Below are 26,427 nucleotides of genomic sequence, written 5' to 3'. Positions count from 1 at the left end.
ATTTTCAGATTTTTGAGGTGCCTCCATACTGATTTCCATAATGGCTGCACCAGCCTGCAGTCCCACCAGCAGTGCACCAAGGTTCCCTTTTCCCCACAGCCTCGCCAGCATTTGTTGTTTGTTGATTTATTGATGATAGCCATTCTGACCGGGGTATTGACTATATTCTTTGTGCTGTACTTTACATCCCTGTGACTATTTTGTAACTGCCAATTTGTAGTTCTTAATCCTTCACCTTTTCACCCAACCCCCCAATCACCTTCCCACCTGGCAATCATCAGGTTGTTCTCTGTATCTATGAATTTGACCTTTGAACCTTTAAAAGTCCACTTGAAATAAGCTCTTACTTCCAAAAAAATTTGTTTCCAAATATATTATTCAAAGATCATGACACTAATTCACTAGCAATGGGAATACATAAAAATTCACTTTATAGAGGACAAGAATTTTATGAATAGAAGCTTGTTCATTTATTTATTTAACAATCATTATTAATGCCTTCCAAAGAGCCTGGCATCATACTTGGAATAGTTTGAAAGACAAGGGAATTTTATATATTTATATAAATATATAAATATAAATATAAATATATATATATATGTATATATATATAATACCTTAAGTGTGTAACCTTCTTAAAGGTTAAATAAAGGTTAAATAACCTTTTTTAAAGGTTATTATTATAAAACCATTTTAATGACCAACATGCTTTTGAAATAGTTTCTACTAAAAATATAAATTTTTATTGTTTATGCAATTAGTAATTAAAATTAGCTGAAGGATGGAAAACACGACACTTCTTATCACTACCATAGTCTAGGATGGAAGGTAGATATCACCAATAAATAATCTTAGAAAGGCAAGCAGTTTCATCTCATACCACAAATCTATTAAGAGGACATACTCTATAATAAATATTATATATTTTATAGTTAAATATAGTATTATTTTAATACTGAAAATAAAAAAATACTATAAGTTTAAACAAGAAATTATGTATAACTCTTTTGACATGGTACTTAAAATTAATAAAATCATTAATATAATTTGATTGTTGAATTGAGACAAATACATGAAATACACATTGGACTGGGATGGATTGAGAGCAGGTAAAAGATGGCAAATTATTTTAAAAATACAATACCCGAGCTTCTATAACCCTTTTATAAACTGAGAGAAGTTCGTTTAAAATAAAAGCATAGTTCATTTCCATTATATAAAAGTACCCTTTCTCATGCCAAAATCTTTTTTTTTAATTTTTATTAAATTGATTTGGGTAACATTGGTTAGTAAAATTATATAGGTTTCAAGTGTGTATTTCTGTAACCCATCATCTTGCATATACTGCATTGTTTGTTCACCATCCAGAGTCAGTGCATTCAAATATCTGTTAAATGTTGAAACAGTGACTTTTGAGTTCTCATATAATTTATTAGGTGTACAGCACTGTGCTAAGGTATATAGAGCATAGTATGAATCTTTAAAGCATTCACAGTTCAGTAGATTACTCTGTCTGGGCCCATCTGGGGTCTACAGAGAATGGCTGGGAATTATCAATGAGCAGGAGCGAAGAGGATGATTGGCTGGCTCCCTTCTTCCTAACACTGTGAGCAAAACCTTCACGTTTTGTAACAGGAATTCACCACCAGGCTCTGCAGAATGATACCTATGTAAAAAGTGAGAAAATTCTGAGCAGAGTACTATTCCAAATTTTCTTTACTGGTTATGTTCCCTGCGACGACACCAGAGCCATCCAACTGCTTCTGGACAATGGATTATATTTCTGAAGATTCATAATTTTGACTGAAAGGGAATTATGATCAGCAAAAAATAAAAATGACACTGAGTAATGGGCTAAAAAGCAGTTCTACCTAGTCTATCCCTTCCTTTTCTGAAAGGGGTGGAGGCTATGCATATGGAAAGAATCCCCATCAGTTACAATCCTTACTCTAGTATATTTCTCCTAGAACTTTCTTTATATTACAGTATTGTCTGAGATGTTCACCATGTGAACATTAGTAAACTGCCTTCAGACAATCATAATCATTTAAGAGAGCTCAGAGTAATAAACACATAGTATGAGGCTCTGTAGGCCCAATCTGGAATCTTACTTTAATTTTTAAATAGTCAACATTATCTGTACATACACATTCAAACATTTTTTAAAGTTGTTAAAAGTCTGAGTAGGAAGAGGTAGTGGGAAGAAATCTAAGATTAACTTAGAAAGGTTTTCGGATGAGAAGCTTTATCAAGTCCATTTTTTTGTCTAAAACTCCTAGTTTCAACAAAACTCTCATATTTATAGCAGGTTCCTAAGATTGTTGGCAAATTTCTCATGATTAGTAATTTTGAAAGCAGCTTTGCGTTTTTAAAAGTCTTTTATTTATGAAAATCTCAAAATCGGTGTTAATTTGCCTGCCTCCCACACTTGGCTCTTCTTTTCTATGCTGTTCCAAGTGCTGAATTTACTATTAACTTTTCTCGGAAACTGTGTGTGGGCTTAAGCACATTCCCATCAATGAACGTTTTTCTTTTATTTAAGTATTGTATATATTCTTATTTATATAAAGACATGCTATTTGAAAGTTCAGAGACTTCAATTTCTGAGAGACTTGGCAGAAACCAATTTTCTTAAGCATTGAAATCAAACATCAAAAGATGAGCCCCACCCGCAACTAAGATTGAACACAGCACCTTGAGCTTAGAGGCCACGAGCTTCCGACGGGCAGCCAGATGGCGACTGGCACCCTCCACAATGAAGACTGAAGAACAACAACTTGGCTGGTCCCCTTCCCCAATTCCCCAACACTGTTCCCATCCCCCAATTCCCCAATTTTTTTTTAAAAAGATAAGTCCCTTCTCTTCCTCTTCAATGAGACAAAAAGGTAAAATATATCTACTTTTGGAGGACAAAAATAACCATTAAATATAGATGCTTTTAAGGTGAATTTAATATAGTTGTCAGTACCTATTTACCTCTGATAAATACACCTCAAAATTGAGAGAAAATATGAAAGTTGTAGCTGGAAAACATAATATGGATTTGACACAAGACTTGGCACATGAGCCTGCAAATCTCCATGCCTCTATTTTCATGAATTGATTTGCACAGAAGGAAGGATGACCTGTAGGGAATAAATCAGTGCCCAGAGTCCTGAGGCAGAGAAGGTCTGGGGTATGATGGAGAAAAACAGTTTACCAGGTATTCTATAGCCCCATGAACCAGTTCTTTAGGGTTACAATTCCTTGGGGAAATTTTTTCAGTTATTATTTGGAAATTTTTAAGTTGTAGGAACACATGCAATTGATATTTCTAGCCCCAGTTTGAAAAATAAAACACAGAATAGAAAAGATGAGCATTCTTCCCATTTCTTTATGGCTTCAGTCTCTTTATGAGAAACTAAAGAGAAATGGGGATGTCTGGGAATAGGTGAAGTTTTGAGCATTTCACCCATAAAAACACTGCCTTAGAAAAGGAACCATTGTTTGCCATGAAAACACATGCAGTGAAGCAGGCTTTAAATTGATTGTATGATATTAATTATTTTAAAAGAAAGCCAAAACAAAAGAATATAAAAGGACTATTCTAGAATATCTCTGGAAACTCAGAGAAATAACTAAAAATTAACTTAAAAAGGGCTGGCCAAGTGGCTCAGTTGGTGAAGAGCTCGCTCAAGAGTGCAAGCTCTGAGCAACAGCAGTTCAAGTTCCAACCCGAGCTGAGCTGCCGCTGAGCTGGCAACAGGTGACAGGATGGCTCAGCTAAAAAATAAAATAAAGTAAAAATAAAAATTAACTAAAAAAAATTCAGGGTATTAGAACCCTGACTTGCCTCTGTGAGTAATGCATCAGTGAAATATGATTATCATTTTATAAAGTGATCTCATTTCTACCAGCAGGTTGATAGGGTGTCGTGTAAACCCTGACATGTTTTTATTTTTCTTTTTTGTAATGCAAGTGCCTGACTTCAGCTTTGACTGTGAGGCATCCATTTCAAAGAGGCACACTTCAAAGACTTTCTCGAATAAACACATTGCCAGCCACACAGCTAGATAAAGAGGCTTCTTTGTTTTAGAGATCTTGCTTGATTTTAATAACCAACCATTTGGGCTATTCTTTTGTTTTCTCTTCCCACGCTTTAAATTCCCTCTCTTATATTTAAAATTCACCAATAAAGAGTGAGCCCACCAAACACTAGGCCCCCACCCTCAACCCCAATCAGAGCGGAACCCCAGGCCCCTCCCTGTACGCTCCCCTTACTTCTATCCCTCTACCTGTGACCTCACTGTGTGGCCCCAGGTGTGCTATGTAATTTCCACATCTTGTAAGTAATAAACCTGTGTCTTTTCAAATTTTCCTCATGATTATTGCTAAGGAGGCATCTTGCAATCACAATAAGAATCAAAAGGGTTGGTCCAGTTGTAACGTTGGTCTAGGAAGGAAAGAGGTCTGTGGGAAGCTCCCCAGGCCCTGGTGACTGCACCCCCTCATTTCTAGATGATAACGTTACTATGAATAGACAGACCTGCACAGAATATGAGGCCTGGGCTATTTTAATTTACCTAACAATAAAAATGATAGTTGCTTCTTGATCTCTCAGACACAGGATTCATATACATGATATAATTTAATTCTCATACAACATTGCTAGTTAGATATTATTACGTATGTATTGCAGATGAAGAAATTAAGGTAGAGAGAGGTTTTTTGTCAGGCCATGCTGATATTAAATGTATAAGCTTCATGTGTTAAATCAAATTAAACTTCCCACTGAAAACAACTAGACAAGGTTTAAAAAAATCTGTCCATTGGAGAACTAAAATGTCAGTGAAAAAATCACATGACTAAGCACTCAGGATAAAAACCAACTCACAAAGTGAGCCAAGTATTTAGAGCTCCGTTTCCCTTAGGAGTGGTAATAAACTTCATAGTAGCTGAATGGTTAACAATCTGTGTACAAGTTTTGAAAGCTTTATGGATTTATTTAAAAATTATAATCCAAGACTCACCAAAGGGGTGAACTCCTCTGATTTACTTTGAAATCTCAAATAATTACAACTTTTGAATAAGAATGAACCAGAAGTTAGAAGCCTTAGCAGGAAGCTAAGCATAGCTTAGAATCATCTCAATTTTTGAAACTGGAATAAAATAATCACAGATTGCTAGCAACCTAGTGCTCTAATAAAAACCTAAACTCTTGCTGTTGCCACACAAACTTGTTCCTTCTCCATTCTTCTCAAACTTGGTTAAAGGCAACTTCATCTTTCCATTTCTCAGAATGTAAATGTTTGATAACACTTACCTCCTCTTTTTATTTACATATCATCTCTATCCAGTTGGCCCTACCTTCTAATTTGGATCCATGATCCAACTACATCTCATCATGTCCTCTTCAACTTCTCTGGTACAACCTACCACTAGCTATTAATTTTGCCTGGAATGCTCATTGGACCTCTGCTCATCTAATTAACTTTGACTTACCTTTATGATCTAGGCTTGAGCATCATTTCCTCAGGAAGCCTTAGCTATTCTCTCTGATTTTGTAAAACCCTGCTAAAATATTTCTCACGTTTGTGCCTCTCATTCATATCACTTGTTACAACTGCAATTGTCATTTTTAATATGATTAATCAATCAATGTTTATCTCCTACTTCCATTTGTTTTTGTTTTTGTTTTTTTGTAGCTGAGCCATCCTGCCACCTGTTGCCAGCTCAGCGGCTGCTCAGCGGCTGCTCAGCTCGGGGCGGACTCGAACTGCTTTTGCTCAGAGCTCAAACTCTTGAGCGAGCTCTTAACCAACTGAGCCACTCAGCTGGCCCACTCCTACTTTATACGATCTACTATTTAAGCAAAAATCATGACTGCTCCATTTGTTTTAATAGCCCCCAAAGTAATCCAGAGCATCCAGAGTAACTAACTGAGTAAATATTTTTGAAATGAATTAACTAAATATAGTGATAGAGAGGTCAAACGTCAGAATATAACTCTTCCAAGTCTAGCAATGATCATGCTTAGAGTGTATGTTAAACACCAGAGAGTGTCCAACCTTTGTCTCCTTCTATCCTTTCACTCAAGTTAGAAGTGATGTTAATGAATAATCAGGAAGATCATAGAACCCTATTTAGAAATAGGAAAAAGTCAAGATATTAAAAATCTGAGAGTGTAACTTAAATCATCAAAGTTATATGTCTGAAAACCATCATTTGACGGTGGAATTGAGGAGTTATCCACTGGAATGTCAAGGGTGCCTTCCTAACTAACTAGGCCTGATACCTCAGTGATGCTTACATTCCGTACTGACACAAATTAGTGCTTATTAGAGGTGTCTATGTTCCGTGCTTGCTCGTTGTTAGTGGTAAATTACATATTGTTTGGGTGTTTGTATGTGAAGGGTTAATATAGGGTTCTAGGTGGGGAGAGGGGTGGAGAATGAAGATTCTATTCAATAATAAAAATAGATGACAAAGGATTAGATAATATAGTCATGTGAGGTTTCTTAACTCTAATCTGTATACAATCTTGTTTATTTGACCTACAAAATTTATTGTGATCATAAAATCACTCATTTTTACTAAACACTTTCAAAATGTCACGCTCAATATTCATGGTAATTTTTATAACGCCTGTGAAAACTGTCTATTCTCATGGGTTTACTTCTTTATATTGGTTTTGGGATCAGCTTATTTCAACTAAAAGAACTGAAAGGCCCATGACACAGCTAATTAGCTCATTGATTTGTAGGTTCTTACTGACCTATTTTTTTTTAACAAAACTGTTTCAGGTACGTTGAAAATTATTACTTACAATAGACTTCATAGCCCCTACTATGTGTTGAGTGCACAAGTTAATTAAGTGAAAGTCATCATGGTACAGTGGCTGAAGCGCCACCACGACAGCCAGGAAGCCTAGGTTTTCTTTCGGTTTTGTCATTAACTATTGGTTTCGCCTTGGGCAAGCCAGATATTCTCTTACCAGTATAAAAATGGAGATTTAAAGGGGCACATATTTGTCACAGATAAATTTAGTAAACCACATAACTACCTACACATATGTTTTGAAAAATGCCAAGCTCTTAAGCCAGTGTTTGGATTTTGTATTTGACGTCATGACTCTTTTGATCTGGCATAATTTTAAGCAAAATAAAGAGACATTCGCTCAAACTGATTGATGTAAAAGGACCCTGGGTGGTTCTAGTAGTATCTCATGAAACCCAAATATAGAAAATATAGACAAGCATCAAGAAATACGAAGCACCATGTAAGGAAAAAAAATGTCATTGACTTACCCCAGTTCATGGATTCAACTTGTGGTTGAAACCACTTTAGCAAGACAGGTTGCAAGTCACAACACAAATGTGCAGTTGTAGGTGCCTTAACTGACACACTGGCTCAACTGCTCTTCCTTAAATAACTTCTATTCAGGACATTCAGTCTTTCAGAACTCCACTACTGAGTCATATTTAAAGCAATTTTGGATTTATATTGCCTCTGTGTAATAGTTTTGTTTCAGCTGTGCTATTCTAACAAGATTTTAAATAATTCAAAAGAAGCCTATCAGTCCGTGTAAAACTCACTGAAAATCTGTAGGAGGAGTTGCTGCTGAAACAGTCCAGAATTTCAGGCAGGAAAAGGCTGGATAGACAAATACAAGAGAAAATATCTTCGAACCTGTGGTATCCTGGGAAGTACAAGAGGCTAAAAGAACATTAATGTGTCTGGAATAGAGACGAAGAATGTCAAGATAATAAAAAATGAGGCTGGAGAGTACTATAGGTACCAGATTATGCAATGCCTTATAGATCATATTATGGACTTCTGTGTTTATGGCCCCATTTAGAAATAAATGGTCAAGGTAAGAGCTGAGGGTAGTAATTTTAATAGCAGTGGGTTAGGGAAAAGTAGAAGAATTCTGAGAGCTGCAACCAATAAAATCCACAAAATTTAGTGATGGTTTGGTACTGAATGTGAAAAAGATGAATGTGTCAAGCATGGCTCTGATGGTTTTAATAACACTCAAAATTTTTGACACTTACCCCTTCAAAGAATGGAGCCCAATTTTTCTCCTCTTGAATGCTGGCTATGTAAAGTGACTCGACTATGGCATGTGAATTCTGTAGTTGAGGCATAAAACACATTGCTATTTCTACCTAGCTCTCTTTTGGATCACTCACTTTTCTCCCGGACACTCAAATAGGTACATGGGAGAAATTGAGGGCTCCTACCAATAAAATTCACCAACTTGCCAGTCATTTGACTGAGCCACCTTGAAACCAGAGCCTCTACCACAAAAGTCTTCATATAACTACAACCATGGCTGACATCGTGGCAGTAAACTCATGAAACACCCTGAGTTAAAACACCTACTTAAGCTGTTCTTAAATTTCTGACCCACAGAAACTTTGAGGCTAGTTAATATTTATTATTGCTTTAAGCCACCGAATTTCAGGATAATGTGTTATACAGCAATAGAGAAGTAATATTTTGACTCTCAGCTTTCTGACTTGAGCAACAGTATGTATGCAAAAAACTATTCACTGATATAGGATAGAGTAAGAAGGGAAATGAGGTGTGAGAGTTAAGATGCTGGGTTACATTTTGGACCTGTTGAATTAGAAGAGATTTTGAAACCTCTAAGAGAAACTTATCTACTATACTAGATTATCTGTGCTGAGAAACAAAAATTTGCAATAATATTTGCAGTTACTGGATGATTTATTTTATCATTTTAATAAACATGCTGGCACCTAAGGACCATCACACTTGCCATTGCTTCTGCTTAGAACAATCTTCTCTAGATAGCCACATTTATTGCTCCCTCATCACCTTCAAGTTTTCACTCAAACGACACCTTCTCAAAGGGTCTCATTGAATCGCTTAATTAAAAGTGTCAGACCTTACCACAGTTTCTCTCTTCTCTTTCTGCTTTACTTCTCTCCATAAAATTTATTATTTAAAATATTGCTTATTTTACTTATTTATTTTAATGTTTTTCTCTTCTAGAAGATAACTTTATAAGAGCAGGGAATTTTTGCTTGTTTACTGCTGTATCCTCAATATCTGCAATATTGATTAGCAAATTGGAGACATTAAGTAAATGTTTTGGGAATAAATGAATAAATAATACTTGAACTATGTTACCAGAGCAATAAATACTATGTTTTTAAAACAAGAAGATCCTGTGTGATAATAAAATAGGTTGCAATGGAACTCAATAAATTTCCAAAAAGTCAAATATAATTTATTATTATTGTCCTTATTTTCATAGAAGTTAGGTCTTCAGGAGGGTATTTCAAGGAAGGATATGCTTCCCAAAGATGCTATCTGACAAGGTCAGGGATTCAATTGTTTCAACTGTAGTGCAGCTCCAGAGAGCAATAAAAGTCCCTTTATTTGATTTAGAACATCACTGCCTCTTTGGAAAGTAGAACACAGAGAGTTTTTGTCTGGATGCTACTTCACATTTCCTCTCAGAGAAAAATTGTCTCCCTTGGAAAGATCAGGTGAAAGTTACAGCAAAGACATCTCCTGAAGTTTATATTTTATGTTCTTATTCCATATAAACATGTTGATACAACATTTCTTATTACATTTATTGGGGTAACATTTTAATAGACTTCTCTCCTCTTGTAGGAAAACAACATGGAATGGGTTAGCAGTGTAACTCCTCTAATTAAAACATTTTATCTTTTTTAAATCTGTATTTCTTTATGTGCATGTATATTTACATAAATATATGGAATATGATCTGGAAATAAACTTATCAAATGATTTCAGGCATTATCTCTAAGGAGAGGACTAAGACACTGGTGGTGATCAAGAGCGAGTTTTGATTTATCTAAAATGCTTGGATTTTTATGCTGGAAACATAATCATGTATTACCTAAGTAATATAAATAAGTAAAATTCGCATAGTTTGAAATTGATTTCAATTAAGTGCCTATAATGATGAAATTCAAAATTATAAACATAGATTTGTGGTTGTTATACATGTTATTACAGCAGTTGAGCACATTGCTTTTCAAAAAATGCTAGTCACATTCTGAATCCCTATAACAATATTGAAAGGGAACTATGTTGTCAATATCACCTTATTTTGTCAAATTAGTAAAATAGCACTTGATTTCTTAAAATGAATCACCAACTATAAAACGTTTCTTACAAATACTGTTGTCTCTCTCTTCCTTCTAGGAAGGGGTATTCTTTATTTTCTCTCTGACTTTTCCAAAAAGACTTCCTCCCTTAGCCTGATTCAAGACCATAATTCTACAGAGTATCTTTTGAAACCCTCTTATTCTAATTGTGTTCACTCACCACACACACACACACACACACACACACACACACACACACACACACACTCACATGCTCATAAGCAGGAAGCACAAAGGACTTCACCAGCTCAACAATTTTTTCTTAATTGAAAAAAGGTCAGGGAATTTGATCTGACTCTGAAATACAGTGTGCTCTTGGACAGTAAACTTAATAAAAACAATAGGTTTTCAACAAAATCAAATCTAAGAAAGTGAAGTCTTCTTGGAATAGTAGACTTTACTTTTCCTTCAATCAGAAAGGGTTAAGGCACTCTAGGAGTCACAGTAGTAATCATTCAAAATCCAAAATATGCCCTGATCACATGTTTGCCTTAAGGAATTTTATCGATTCTTTTGCTTAAATGCGTGTCCTCCATATTGCCTTTCTTTGCTTATCTGAGTGGGAAATCATCCCTTCTCCGCTGATTTCTTATAGGCCATTTGGTTTATCACTCAATGGTTTCCATTGTTGATCTGTAATACTCACATGACATAACCTCCTCTGCTAGCTAGAAACATCAGGCTTGAGGGCAGAGGCTGTGTCATATAACTCATTTCATTTGAATTAAATCAATAAATGGCACTAATATAATACTTGGCTATAATATCTAGAGTCTTTCTAGGGTTCAATTTGATAAGGGGTGGATTACCCAAAGTTCAATTTAAGAGTGTTCTGTTCCTTATATTTCAAATATATCTCAACAAGTTTAACTTACCAAAAGATCACTGAGTTTGGTTTCAGAACCATTTTTCTAGTGATAATCTGAAAGCGATTACATCATACCAATGGGGGAAATGTTGATCGAGAATTGTGTTTCTCTTCTGAATCAAATCTTATTTGGCACAACACCTCTTAGACCTTTAAAGTATACACTAAGCTTGTTTTAAAAACCACTCAGAAGGTAAGGGGGAACAATAGATGAGGGTAAAGAGGGTCAAATATATGATGATGGAAGGAGAACTGGGTGGGGAGCCCACAATGTGATATACAGATGATGTATTATAGAATTGTACACTTGAAACCTATGTAACTTTCCTAACCATTGTCACCCTGATAAATTTAATTTAAAAAAGTACTCTATACATTTTATTTTAATTTAATATATGTGCATTATACAAAAAAATCATAAAAATACAATAAAATTAAGGAAAAATGCACCTTAATCTCACCACCCAGAGATGACATAGAAATCATCCTTTTACTTGAGATTTTAACTGTTACAGGTATTTACCAAAAAATACATGCATACATACATACATACATACATATATAAAATACAACAGAAGTAGTACTACTTTATTTTGAACACTCTACTTTCTATTTTCAACTAATTGTGCTTGCATCAATGCCTACTGAGAAAATGCATTTTTATAAATCCCCAAATCAATAAGATTCGGTGCATAAAGGCATGATATTTTAAAGCACCAATCTCTGGAGCCTCTGAATCTGAAAAAAAAAATGTGCACAGAATATTAAAATAGAGTCATACTAAGAATTTTTTTTCCCTAAATAGTATTCAACCAGCAGAGCACTGACTTACTCAGATTATGGTAGATAGTCCCCATTTGTGTGACTACAAATATTGATGTTAGTGTCACACTTCAATGGAAGGTGTTCTGGCTTAAGTTTATTTAAGACAGATTGGACCTTTTTCTTCCTCTGGTGTAGGAAACCCCACACTTGCCTGACCACTGTTTTCCTAAGGAGAGAGAAATGGCATAAGACAAAGGCAGGAGTCAAACAATAAAGCAAAAAGGAGTTTATAATTGGAAGTGATAATGAAAGGTATATATAGCAGTGAGTATGGTGGTGCTGAACGTCCCTCTAGTGATAATCAGCCTCAACATTAAGGTTTTTTATTGCACTATATTCTTTTTAAAAATTAAGAGAGAGAAGAGGTCAGCAATATGTAATCCCTGGTGTTAATATTATACTAAAAGCTATTGTAATACTCAGCTGAGGTTGCTGTGATTCTTCTCCCTCTGCCCCACCTCTGTTTCCTTCTTTCCCCTCTCCACCTTCCTTCTTTGTGTATGCCTAAACTATTCTAGGCAAAATGATACCAGTTTCCCAGGAAACAAAAGAATTTTAAAACCCTCTAGATTATAGAAGTTATTTCCTGTGGCAGTAAGAGCATATGTTTTCCCTTAACCGTGCATAACAAAATCCCTAAAAACAATGCTTCGTAGAAAAAGGCTAGCTATTTTCAAGATGTGAAAGAAAAGGGTTCAGAGGTGCAAACACAAAATGTAGGCCAGTGTTACCAAACTCGGTGCCTGTGGATGAAAACGAAGACTAGAATTTTGAAAGTGGGTCTCACTTTTACATTTCTGATGAAAATATTAATTAAAAAGTCTTACTGTGATCCTAATGGAGTGGATCACGTTTCACCCCTTAAAAAGTGATGTGATCATTTCCTTTTCCACTCTCGAAGAGCCTAAATTGCAGTGCTTGTTTGGAAAAACAAGCCATTAATTTGAAATCGGTGATGGGAGTTCTACCCCTGACTTTGCCACCTAAATCAGTGCCGTCTGAATAAAGGTGAGGTCTCTGGGCTTCACTCTCCTCCCATGCAGAGTGATGGGTATCTGCTGCAACAGGGCTGGATGGAACCCTCTAAGAGAGCTATGAGCACAGCACTGCCATGTAACAGACGCAAGGTAGACTAGGCTCTAGTCTGTATTTTGGAACTGTTGAATCCAACGGAATTTGTCTGCTTCATAGTTTATCTTTATCTCAGCTGAAGACCTTGCTTCCCACTTCAGAGAGATAATTCAGCACTGAACTGCTGAATTATGAAATCACAACCCCTGTATCTACAGCTTGCCATATTCTGCCTCTATTCTAACCTCCTACCTAGTCCCCCAGAAAGATTTAGCACTCTTCTCATTCGAAAACTACCCTTCAACTACTGCTCTTTAAATTCTCCTTTTTCATTCTTGGGAGTGATTTCGCCCTTTCTCTTCTGTGCCTCTGTGTCGCTTCCTAAACATTCCCTAGTCCATTGACTTCTTCCTTCCCGGCTATAAACAAGCTTAAGTCTTCTTCCATTTTAAAAACAAAATGAAACAAACAAACCAAGAACTGCCTAACTCCACTGTGTCCACTATTCCTTTCTCTTCTAGTAGGCTCTTGAGGAAAAGGCATCTGTATTTATCTTTTTCTTTAACTCACCATTCAATGTTAGGCTAACATATTTGTACATGTATGTTTATACCAAAAATGCACTTGAGAGGCTACTAATAATCTTTCATATTTCTTTTTGTTTTTATGGCATTTGATATTACTGATCACTCATTTCCGAAACTCTTCTGTTAGGTTCTGTGACATACTCTGTGCTCTCTTTTTTCCCTTATCATAACTTCTATTTGTTTCCAGCATCTCTCCTTCTTCCCATCCCTTAGAGGTTGATGTTCTTAAAACAGTGCTTTTCAAACCTGAATCTGCTTATGTATTATCTGCAGGGCAAATAGAGCATTGTTTTGTTTTGTTTTTTCCCAAAAGCAGATTGACACTTTCAAATAAATAACTCTCTATAGGCATAACTAAAAATACTATGCTGTCTTTCTCTGCTTCTAGCATCATAGTTTCTTATAGCAAACTACTTACATGCTCACCACAGAACTCTACCAAATAATGTTCCCCGTAATCAGAAGTGTCTGGATGCTGATGGTAACCACTTTGAGCTCCTCTTGTAATTGCAGAAGTCAAACATGACTTGTATTCATCTTTTGTTATAGGTATGTATTGAGTATTACAATTGTAACAGTTTTTTCCTTTCTTAAAATGTGTATACAGTTTTTTGGTAGTGTGTGTGTGTGTGTGTGTGTGTGTATTTAGACATCAACAGAACAAGAGAATACAAAGGAGCTTATCTGAGTATTTTCTTCCTTTACTACCAAGTGATGGCAATGAAACATTTAGAAATAGAGAATTAGAGAAACCTATTATATGAATAAACATTTGCTGATGTTTTCTAATATCCTACAATAGTCATATAATTTTTCCCAGGAAGTTAGTCCTAAAACAACATAAAACATAGATTTATTAGAGACAAAAAAGCTTGGAGGCCCCACGGTGGAACTGTTGCTGTGAAGTTTGCTGTAGCCTCCATTTCACATGGAAACTGACCTGTTACCTCTGCTAACGATGCTTTTCCTGCCTGAAATGCTCTTCTCTCTTTTCTGCCCCCTCAAATTCTGTCAACTGTTTAGGTCTATTTAAATTCCCTTCCTCCTTATAAAGAATTTATACTCCTTTCCATTCCTAAAAAGATGTTTCCTCTTCTCAATATTTATACTTGTTACTATTTTGGTTCGTTATTCATGACTACATTTTTGAAAATTGCCAGCAAAATAGAAACTATTATTCAACCATCCTTTATAGAGTGTCTTGAGCCTAAAACATAAATGTAAGTGAATAAAGAGATTAAAAGACAAAAACAAATATTCTGTGACATCAGTGGTTCTTAATTTAACTAGAGAGTTGAAAACTTAATGATTCTAATCCCAGAACTGTGATAGGTACATAACATAAATTTAAATATTATGCTTTGAGAATATGCATTATTTATTTGATTATTATTGAGGATTATCATTTAATTATGTCTTCTCTTTCCGGTGCAGAGATCTTATAAACAGTAGATAATTAAAATTATTTATTGATTTAAAGATATAATTTTATATATGTGTATATATATTTTATATATACATTTAATTGTTATTTGCTACAACCATTTTTTATGAAGTATTATTTTCATTTTTCCAATGTCTAAAGGAGAAGACGTTATCACATGAAAGCTCAGCACTGCTTCTTTCAGGAGAGAACAAGTGAGGCATAGCTGAATAGTGAGGAAATGGGAAAATGTAGATTTCTTTTCTAGAAATTTTTTGGGGGAAGAAAAGAGAGGTAAGAGGCAAGTGGGTAAATATACGAGTATTCCCATAGACAAATAAAAGTAGGAATAAAGAAAAAACGAAGCACCAAATTACCCCTTGAATGCTAGAGGCAGAGAAAGACAGCATAGTATTTTCAGTTATGCCTAGAAAGAATTTTTTATTTGAAATTGTCAACCTGCTTTTGGGAAAAAACAAGACAAAACAATGCTTTATTCCAAAATTAGTGAGCCCTTTCAGTGTGTCACATACTCTTTTCAGCCCTAGAAATAGAATTAGAATATGTTTCCGTCCCTGCCCTCAAGGACTTCACAGTTTGAACTAGAGGCAGTTCTCCGGCAATTACCACACCCCCGGGATATGTGCAGTAATAAAGGAATTGGGTGCCTGGAAACAGAGGATGCACCCTCACCTAGACTTGGGGGGAGGATCAGAGAAGGATTCTTTGAAAAGGTAAAGTGAGTTGAGTAGAAATTAGCCAGACAGATGGAATTCACATTTTCCTCCCAGTCATTTGATGGAAGACATTTGAGTGGTCATTTCACTGAGGTTCAAATCACTTATCTTCTCCCACGCCCCCGTCGTAAGTATCATATGGCCAATCTGAACCAAACCAAACCAAACCAAAACAAATAACAAGGCAAACATCATAGAAAATAAATAAACTGTAATGATAATATCTCCAAGATTCTTTTTAAAAATAGTTGTATGAAATTATGGAAGTCATCTAACAATGATGTTAGTAGGGACAGTAGTGATTTCAAATTTATGACTAGAAAGCCTAGTGGCTTCTGGAAGCCATGCATATTTATGGGAAGTGACGTTGCTAAAGTTCTCTACTGCTTTTAGGATTAAATTATCTTAGAGAGTGTCAATAGATAAATGATGCCAACCATTTGTTTATTTTACAAAGCTGCAAAGCTCTAATAAAATCCAAAACAAGTAAATACTTCCTTTATTTTTAGATCGTAACTCCAAATGGTAAAACTATACAATTCTAGTCTAGGCAGCATCATGAAAAAGTGGTTGCCATTATACTATGCATTCTCTATGGGTGATATCACTCCTGGGGAGTGGGAGAAAGTTTTATCTTATCTCGAAGGTGAAAAATCTCACTTATAAAGCACACACACACACACACACACACACACACACACACACACACACATAGATGATATATATCATACATGAGCAAATATACATATAGTGCGATATTATAATTTCATGGGAGCAATTAGGAAAAAAAGCCTTAAAATACCTTTTAAAAGCTCCTTAGGAGGCACTAATAGAAAAAAAAAGTTTGAGAAATAACGCATCATGAAATACAAAGTTCAGTTTTTCATCATGATAAGGAGAAAAAAATCCATCACTTTTCTAGTAGATGCTGCCAGTTTATATCTGATTTACAACCTCTTCTCAAACTAGATTTGTTTGATCTTCTATCATTTATGAGATCTTGAACACTAGACTCCCTTTTCACTCCAAGTAATAACACAGATTTAAAGAGAATTCAAATCTAAAGTCATAGATAGATAGACACGTGACAGGCAGATGTCATCTCAATGCCTATTTGTTACTTATTGAGCATCTACTCCATGCATGACATTGAATTAAATATTATGGAGGTAGGGCCGGCAGAGTGGTGTGTTGGTTAGGAGTTGGCTTGGGGTGCCAGCTCTGAGCAACAGGGCCCAGGTTTGGATCCCACATAAGGGCCAGTGTCACTGTGCCCTCTACAGCTAAGATGGTGAACAACCACTCAACCTGTAGCTGGGCTGCCATGAGTCACCAGCAATGGTGTAGGCTGCAGTGGGGCTCGCTGGCAGCGGGTGTGACCTTTCATGAGCTGCCAGGAGCCACCGTGAGCGACTGCCTCACCCAGGAAGAGCACAATGATAATACCAACATGGGCCAGTGAAGCGACGTCCCCCACAACTAGACTGAAGAACAAAAGGACAGCAACTTGTCTGTTCCCCTCCCCCAATTACCCAATAAAATCTTTTAAAAATAAAATTTAAAAATATTATGGAGGTAAAAACAAAGATCAGAATCAATCTTATCCTCATGGGACTTACAGTTAAGAGAGAGAGAGAAGACTTGCATGAAAACCGAAAACACCCATTTGAAAATGATGTTACATGGTGTCCCCTCTACAATGGTGTATTGTTAATAGCTGAGGTTCTGTTTCCCCAGCACTTCACACACTGCCTGAAATGTAGTCTTTTCTTTTATTGCTCCAAATATTTTTATAAAATTATAGAGAGATTCAGGTCGAATGCTCCAGGCACTCTGAAACTGGAGCATTCAAGCTTCATGCATTAGAGCATCTGCATGGAAAAGGTTGTCAATTTAAACTATGCCTCCCATGAAAACTTTCCACAAACAGGAGGGTCATTTTAAATGGAGAGGCAAGCATGAAAAAAACTAAGTAAAATATACAAAGACAAATATTTGAGGAACCACCTAAATAAATAAAAAATTCACTATGACCTGGAGAATATAGAATGGCGTTTTAGTTTTTATTAATTAAAATTGTTTCATAAATATTTTCCTTCTGAGGTAAAGAGATTCTTAATGCTGGAAAATGTTCAAGTTTATGGGATGACCACCTGTTAGAGATATTTTGAGAGATTCTCAAATTTAGGTAAGGTATTATTAGATGGACCAGTTTTTACCTCTCATGTAAGACCAATTATCCTCTGTCAGCGATGGTCATATAATAGTATCAGAAATATCTCAGGGTCTAGCCAAAACTCCCAATGGGTTATGGCAAATGTTTGTATGCACCCATAGAAAATTCTTCGCCATTTGCATTGAAAGTTATTCCATTCAGTAAACTATTTCCAGAGACTTTTAGGTTTTACGCTATTCCTATTTGTACCACTGAGGTCAGTACTTCTGTGCATTAAATTGTCTGAGAGGTGCTAATAATACTTCCTCCTAAAAACATTTCTAGCATGGAGATTCTGAAAGAATTTCAGAAATTCACTACAACGGAGCTTCTTCTTTATCTTCTCCTCCATATTCTTCTCCTCCTCCTCCACCCTCTCCTTCTCCTTCTCCTTCTTCTTCTTATTCTTATTCTTCTTTTACCATTGTTTTCTCTTTTGACAATGTCTGAGGATTTCAACCCGTTTCCTTAAAATATGTATGGTTGCTATACAGTTGTTAGAATAGCTTCATTTTCTGTGGCTGAACAGCCCATTCTATTCACACACTTTCTGTTTGTGGCTAAACACATAGTCCTGTCTTGGAATTCCTGCCTTCACTCTAGAACGAGTCCTCTGAAGGTCACTCACTTGTCTCTCTTCCTGACCCACTCACTCAAGCAAAACAAAGCTACAGCTATACCTTTCTCCCAGTGGGGAAAGACAACCCATGTGTCCCATAGACATTTACCTACACATGTATTTATTTTCAATAAGCACTGTTAATCTAAGTATAAAGATAACAATGTGGACAGGGGTAAGAGACAGCTTTGGTGGAAAAATCAAGGAGGATCCACTATATATGCTTCATGAAGTAAGGAAAAGTAAAGATGTATGTTCCCCAAAATAATTCCCTAGAAATCTCCTGGCAAAATTTAAGTGAATAAAATGTACCATCCATGACTGTGGGCTAGTTTATGAGATTAGTTGAAATTAAAGCATTGGAAGGTTCTGTAGAAAAGTGATAGAAAGATATATGCCATTGATAAGAGCAGGTCCTTGGGATCGACAGTATAAAACTATGATAAATCCGTGACTTTGTCATTTGGTTATGATTAGTGTCACCTCTAGAGTGTATCGCAGAGCTCTCTGGGTACTCCTTCATTGTGTCCTGCTGTAAATATTTTGCCATCATTACATACTAATATTTTCTCTATTTTTTCTTTTTTGCACAAGTATGTTCACCATCATAACACTGTGATGGTTAAATCTACAGTTCAAGTATTGTCTCTGCATTCCTAGCTGATAGCAAGATACCAAAATCTTCTGCTAGCATATCAAACTAAAAACACCCCAAACCAAGTTCAATGCCCTCTTTTCTTCCAACAATCCAGATACTCTACCTGATTTTCTTTCTTTAAGAGATTTTCCATATTTTGATGAAAAACTCACATGGTCTCCAAATTCTAAAACAAGGGGATTATTCTTTTTTTCTTGTAGTTTTGTCATTGGTGTTTGTTTAAATAGTTCTTACTATTACTAGTTATTATTAGCTATCTTATGATTAATTGTAATTTTGAAGTAAACTCTACCTCTGAAAGGGAGGAATTTATAGAAATATTTTGAGCCAAGTTACAAGACCATTCTTGTAATGATAACTATCCAGTTATAATTAAATTGTTTGCTTCTAAATTTTACCCATGTTCCATCATGAAAGGAAGCTGTAACTCCTCCACATTTCTGCAGGTTTATTATTGTAACCAACTCAATAGTTGTTGCTAGTAGAATATGATTTTAAACCATAAATTGGAATTCCTTCTACTGAATTTAACCATCACTATGCCCTAAGCATACTATATGTCCATATCATTCTTTTGAATTAATACTGTCTCTACATGTTATTTTTGCTCATGGAACAAGCATTTTACAAGATCCAGCACAAGTACCAAGCCTTCTGGACAGCTTCCCTATCTTACATTCCCAAAACATTGTTGTTTGTGTTTTTCTTTTGTCACTTGGCCCTTTGTACTTTCTTCCCTGCTAGACTCTAAGTTCCACGACAGAAAAGGTGGTAGTTTCCCAATCACTCATAGGCAAATTGTACCCAGCACAAGTATTTGTGCACAGAATTTTGTTGAATTGCTTAACATTACATATTAATCACATATTTGTTGATTGAGTTGCCTCAGTACATATTTGTGTGGTCAAGGGAGAGAAAAATTATGTAGAAGAGAAAGTATTTTACAGGCTATTTTCTAAATCTGCAGAACAAACTGAGGTATTGTCTAGACAGCTGGGCCACAATCCTTCTTTACTTGAGAAAATACATGATTAGGTAAAGACACAAAGGGAAGAAACATGTATTACGTGTAGCATAATTTTTGAAAGCTACACAGAATCTTGCTATTGTACCTGAACATAAGAAATCCCATAATAGTAAAAGTTTATTTCTTGAAGTACATTTTTCTTCAGTATCTTACATAAGAAAATAGAGCTAACATTAAAAAAGAATTTTCCTCAGCCTCCAAAACATACCAAAAGCAAAAGCAAGAAATTCTATGCCAAAATGTTTTTCTTAGGCTTTGAAGTAAACCAAAAAAAATTTTATTTGTGATTATCATGAAGTCTTAATTTCACATGTTGAGTTTTTCACAATGTATCATAGTTTATTCACATAGCAAGTCTATATTGATATCAAACTGTAAAGATGAAAATCAAAATTTTATGTTATGAAAATAGTTAATTTAAACAAAAATTTTTTGGCAGTCCCCCTGCTTTTGGAATTTGTTCCACAAGCTCTTCATAATCATCACTTATCTACATTTCAAAGAAAGCTGAACACTGGTGTTTTGTTCTTTATTTTATTAATATGAGAACTAGGACCCAAAAGCCATACAAGAATTTTTTCCAAGAAAAGAGCAATATCTGAGCAAAGTGTTAAACTTTATAAAACTTCACTACTAAGATATTCAGATTATTTTTGTCTGTTTATACAATTTTCTCACATGTTTATTAATAAAGAACTATCTTCCTCAATAAAAATTATATTCTTATCCTGATATATTCTGGTAATGAATACTTCTAATTGTATTATGTTAGTAAATATTTTTGTTCTGCTGTTTTTGCCTTAATAAAACCTGTTTACTAAAAACTAGAAATTGTGCCAAGATGAAAGAACTAAAATATCATCTGTGGACTTGCAACAATAGTCTAAGAAAGTACTAGAAATTTTTATAATAATATTGCACTGATTAAATTTTGTACTAGTAATAGCAATGGAAATTATCAAACATTGCTGGTAACAGTATAAATAGGTGTAACTACTTTGGAAAACTTTCACTGTCCACTAAAGAGCTAAACCTATACAGTATTCACTAAACCACCCTACGATACAACAATTCCTCCCCTAGAGAAAGCCTTGGGCCCAACCCTTACAGCCCACAAAAATGCATGTATTCACATGTATTAACAAAAAGTTATGTTCAAGGATGTTTGTAGCAGCACTAGCCAAAACCTAAAAAATACCCAAATATTTCTCAATTGGATAATGGATAAATTGTCATGACTTCATATAATGGAATACCATACAGCAATGAGAATAAACAAACTGTTGCTACATCCACCAATATGGATAAGTCACATAAACATAATGTTCATAAAAATAAAGCAGATTCAATTGAGTATTTATATAAAGTACAAAAGCAGGAAAAGCGTATTTATTGTTTCATAAGTTAGGCTAGTGGTTATCTTTGGGCAAAGTAGTGCCTGGGAAAGGATATGGAGGTGGGAAGGGTAGTCTGAGTGCTTCTGTGATAATGGCAATGCTACTTCTTAATCTGTGATCTCTATATAAGTGTGTTACTTTTGTGAAACTTGTTATTCGTGCACCTGTTTGGGTACATGTTATATCTCAAAAATTGTTTAAATCTTTAAAACCTATAAAGATTAAAGTTCTTCAGAGAGTGATGAGCTGCAGTCTTCTAAGGCTAGTCTATGATCAAGTAAAATTTTATTCAATTTATGGAAGAAGAAAAAAACTTGATTAAGAATACATGTATCGATTGGGGGAGGGGAGTTGTCACTTCGAGGGGTAAAAGTATAACTATTGCACTGTGTTGTACAGCTGAAACTAATTCTAAAAAATGTGTATTTCATAATAAAAATAATTAAAAGAAAAAAAGAATACATGTATCACATAAACTTCTATATTGGGTATCCCTTTTTCAAGGGATTACATTTTTGGATTATTCATAAACATTTTTAGCTAAAATTATTTAATATTCATGAAGATAAATTCAAATTCATGATCATGAATTTGAAATACAATTTTTGTGAACTTCAATAAAACTAGGCAAAAATCAGAGGCTCTAATGGTGAAGATTACATATCTAAGAATATATTATAACAAATATCATGGAGAATTGCCATTATACAAATTTGACCACATTGACCAAAACATTTTAGTTACTGACATTAAACTTCCCAAATCTAATTATCTATCAACTAAGCTATTCTGATTTCTTGAAAAAATAAATATGAATATTATTATCTAAGATACTAAAAATAGAGTAAAATCAATTTCTCTTATAGCATAAATCTTTTACTGCTTTCCATGAAATTTCCATAAATGTAAAAGTTCTCGACTCTTTGCTTTGATCACTATATATAAAATTCGTGACAATGTAAAGTTACAAAAATTTACGAAGTCATATTAAAATACTGTCACTTTAAATATTCTTGTTTACAATGGTTCAACCCCTTAAGAAAAAGTCCATAATTTCAGTAATATAATAACCTTTACAACTAGTTTCTGTCATTACAGGCATATCAAAATAATATAACTTTCTGTAAGGTAGTTTATATGAAATACATTATGTTTTTCTAAGGTGCCCAAAGATGAAAACTTGACCTAGCAACCCAGGAAAGAATATTTGCATACTTCAAATAGAAATCAGTATACGCATAACCTAGTTACTCTAATTATTTTATTTCAGTCCTCTTAAAAACTTATGAGCCATAAAATTAAAATTATAATAATATAGTAATTATAGTAGTAAAATAAAATTTGTATTGATGGTTCAAAAACCTATATGAGCAGTATCTTGCTTATACATTGTTTAATTAAGAATAGTGGTTAAATTATCTGATCTTTTGCCTAATCTCTCTTCTTCTTTTTAAATTAATTAAAAAGAAAAAATGAGGCCTACCAAATATGACTGGACATGATAAGAAAATGACATGGTATAGAACAATTTTATTGTTCAATAGGTTTCTTATAATATTACTTTCTCTGAAAAGATTACTCTTAACATATAACATATCTAATGATTTATTTATGATTTTGCCTCTGTGTATTACCTGAACTAAGCTCATTAGAAAATAGTACTTGCAAGGCCTTTATTTTTTTATTTGTGTAACTTAACCTCTGGATATATCAACAACGTTCAGAATTTCTCTGCTCAGTAAATATTTATGCTCTTATTTTTTTTTTTGCCTTTTAAAAAGTTAGTAATGTTCCATTTCTAATGACTGTTTTATAACTTCCAAAAAGAGAATAACATCCAGAGCTTACAATTCACTTAGAAAATAGGAAAATCTAACAATAATTTAAGAAGGAAAAACTTGATTTTGGAAATAATTTTTCCAGAGTAATCTCACCTGCAAATAATATATCAGTTATAGAAATGCATTAATAACTGAAAATAGAGAAAAATTATGTTTTCAGAGATCTCAATAGAGAGATTGCTAGATACTTTTAGATAGAAAACAATACTATTTAAGGGATGCTTTCAACAGGTCAATTTCTAATTGCATTCTTGGTTTCATCAATAACAAGTGGTTGCAACCTAATACACAGGCTTTAATGAGCTCTCCAACTGTTAAAAACAAGTGGACTCACCTGAGTAATAGTGCTGCTTCCCAGAAATAAAATCCCGAAACTAGTGTCCGAAACTGTCTCACGGGGGCCATGATATGAAGAGATATTCACGATCCTGAAATTAGTCTTATCCAAAGTATGGGGGAATGAGAAAGCCGGGAATGAAAATGTGCAGCCTAACTCCGTGTAGTGGTGGAGACAAATGCCTGGAACGCTTCAGCACCATAGACAGCTCCCCGCGGTCCACGGAGGCCCTCTTTCAAACACTTGAAATTCCCTTTCGACCCCTGCTCTGGGCATTGAGCGGAAGATTCAAAGGATCACAAATGTGCAGGTGAGTTACACAGTGAAAGCGGAATAATGGGTGACATGAAATGTATGAAGTGCCTAGGTTCTGAGCAACAGTTCCCTGGAGCTCTAGAGGTTTGCCTTTCCTGACTCAGACCCACGTTTGGAGAAAGAACCGCAGCAACAGCAGGAGCAAAGATGCTTCTTCACCTGCTCCAAGTGCCGCCGGCCCGAATCCCACTCTCCACCTTTGGATAAAAGCCGAGACAGCTAGCGCGGCAAAGGGAGGCGGAGGCGGGGCCAGACGACTCTGTCTAGCTCGCAAATCACGACCTCACAGCAGGACAGAATGACAGGCCACTCACGACGGTAGGCGGTGCTTAGCACTTCACCCTTTAAAAAACAAAAAAGAAAAAAATCGCAGTGAGTAACAGATGCAGTGCCTAAACGGCGGCTGGAAGGAGTTGGGGGAAGGAAGCCACAGGGCTAAGAGCTGGGAGAGTCAGCGGCTTTTGCGGATTAGATAGCAGAATCGCTTTGGAGAAAGCCTCCTTGCTCGCTTCCGGGGAAAGGTACAATTTAGTAACGAAAGGTCTTTTCGGTTGTGACCCCGGCTCTTTGACCTTACACCGAAATGTAAGAGTAAACAGTAAGCCCGTGGAAAGGGCTAGGGAAGAGCAGAGAATGTGGTGCGTGGGCAGCAGCGGCACAGGAGAATCGGCTGCTTCTAGAATCCTTTCAAAACCCTGGCCAGCTTCTGGCCGGAAAGCCTTGTTGATTAGTAAGATGTGTTTCCATTCAGCCATTACAAGGGTTCTGAAAAGATAAAGGTGGGAAATCTAAAGAGGTGGCTACTAGAGGCACAAAGCTACCCACCATTTCTTCTTACACATTTTTCTATATCTTAACAATAAGTTCAAGTGAGGACAGCTAGGTGGTATGGTACAACTTTTCTTCTGTCACCCATCTCTTTTTCCATTCCACCCCCTACCCGCCGCCCCATGGCCATTGACACGGGGATGTTGATTGGAAGACTGGAAAAAAAAAATTGTGTGTGTGTGTGTGTGTTTATTCAGGATAATGGAATTTTTAAAAATTACAACCTATTCTTCAGATCTTCATAATGGCTTTTATTTACTATCAGCGAGGATCAAAATTTTCACTCCTTGAATCTTAGTTCTTTCGCAAAACTTCTGATATTTATTCTGAAAGCCCTACTTTAATCTCTTAACTTTCTCAATGACTAAACTACATGCCAAGAATGTCTTCTTTCTCACAAACACTTTCTTCTTAATTAAATTCCAACAGCAATTGGCATATCAATTATCCCATAAATCTCTATTCAACTGGAAGAGTAGAAGTCATTACTTTCCAACCCTCTCAAATGAGGACAGTGAAAAAAAGTCTCTTTTCTCTTTACTCTTTAGCAAACAAGCTTATTTACATTGAGTAAAAATAAAGAATTTTCTGATGTATTTCCACATGTTTATTATTATACCTGTCTCTTTTCACATCTTTGTTTTCTGGTTTAAATCACAAATTTCCAGAAGACCATAATGAATATATCATTGATTCTGATCATGAATGTTTGCATCTTCAGAAGGTTCACACAATTTTAATTAATTCAATTTTTCAATAAATGTCTTGAAACTTCACTAAGTACAAATGCTTTTTAGTTGGTCATGCTTTGAATAACAGTCACTGTTTTAAAACCCACACATAATTGAAACACAAAACTTACTGTATTTCAAGAAGGCCTGGATTCCCTGCCTTGTTTCACCACTAACTGGGTATCTTTGGAAAAACAATTTACTTTTTAGAATATTTTTACTCAATATATCTTTAAAACATATATTTATTGAGGGAATTGAATTAAATGACCTCTGAGATTCTATCTCCATTGCAAAGGAGACAACCAATGAATGTTTATTTAAGTGAGCAAATTTATGGGTAATTTTTAAAGTTCTATGTTTATCTTAATCTGGATAGTTATGCTATATGACAGCTTAAAATGCATGATGATTTTAGCTATTTCTTCTCGTCACTAACATGAAAGCATTGGAATATTCTACTTTATCAAATTAATATATACCTAGTCTGTCAGTTTCTTGGATACATCATATAAGAGGAAGACTAGAATCCCCATATGATTCATTTTTCATAGTACCATGATTATTTTCTTTAAGTTATTTATGACAAGCTATCATCCTCCTCATTTATTTGTTTGACTTTTCCGCTAGAGTGAGGATTATGGCCACTATTTAGCATAGCACCTACCATATAATAAATACTTAATATTTGTTGCATGCATTAATGATCATTTTAAAAACACTGTAAGTTAGTTAACAAATAAACTTTTTGCAGTACACTGGGTAGATTAACTTTGGTTAAATAAATTAGAAATTAA

At 35.1% G+C, this 26,427-nt stretch overlaps 1 protein-coding gene across 1 annotated transcript in view; it reads right to left on the bottom strand.

Moving 5' to 3' along the window:
• The window catches only part of GLRA3 (glycine receptor alpha 3), a 157,226-nt gene extending 132,987 nt beyond the window's left edge, over positions 1 to 24,239 (bottom strand). The window contains exon 1 of the mRNA XM_019636133.1: positions 23,754 to 24,239. Coding sequence (XP_019491678.1) covers positions 23,754 to 23,824 — 71 coding nt within the window. The 5' untranslated portion in view covers positions 23,825 to 24,239. The remainder of the gene's footprint in view (positions 1 to 23,753) is intronic.
• Positions 24,240 to 26,427: the final 2,188 nt, after the last annotated feature.

This window comes from Hipposideros armiger, unplaced genomic scaffold (genome assembly GCF_001890085.2).
Source record: "Hipposideros armiger isolate ML-2016 unplaced genomic scaffold, ASM189008v1 scaffold_27, whole genome shotgun sequence".
Classification (NCBI taxonomy): domain Eukaryota; kingdom Metazoa; phylum Chordata; class Mammalia; order Chiroptera; family Hipposideridae; genus Hipposideros; species Hipposideros armiger.
The sequence above is the reverse complement of the archived record's forward strand: the minus strand, read 5'-3'. Positions and strand labels throughout refer to the sequence as shown.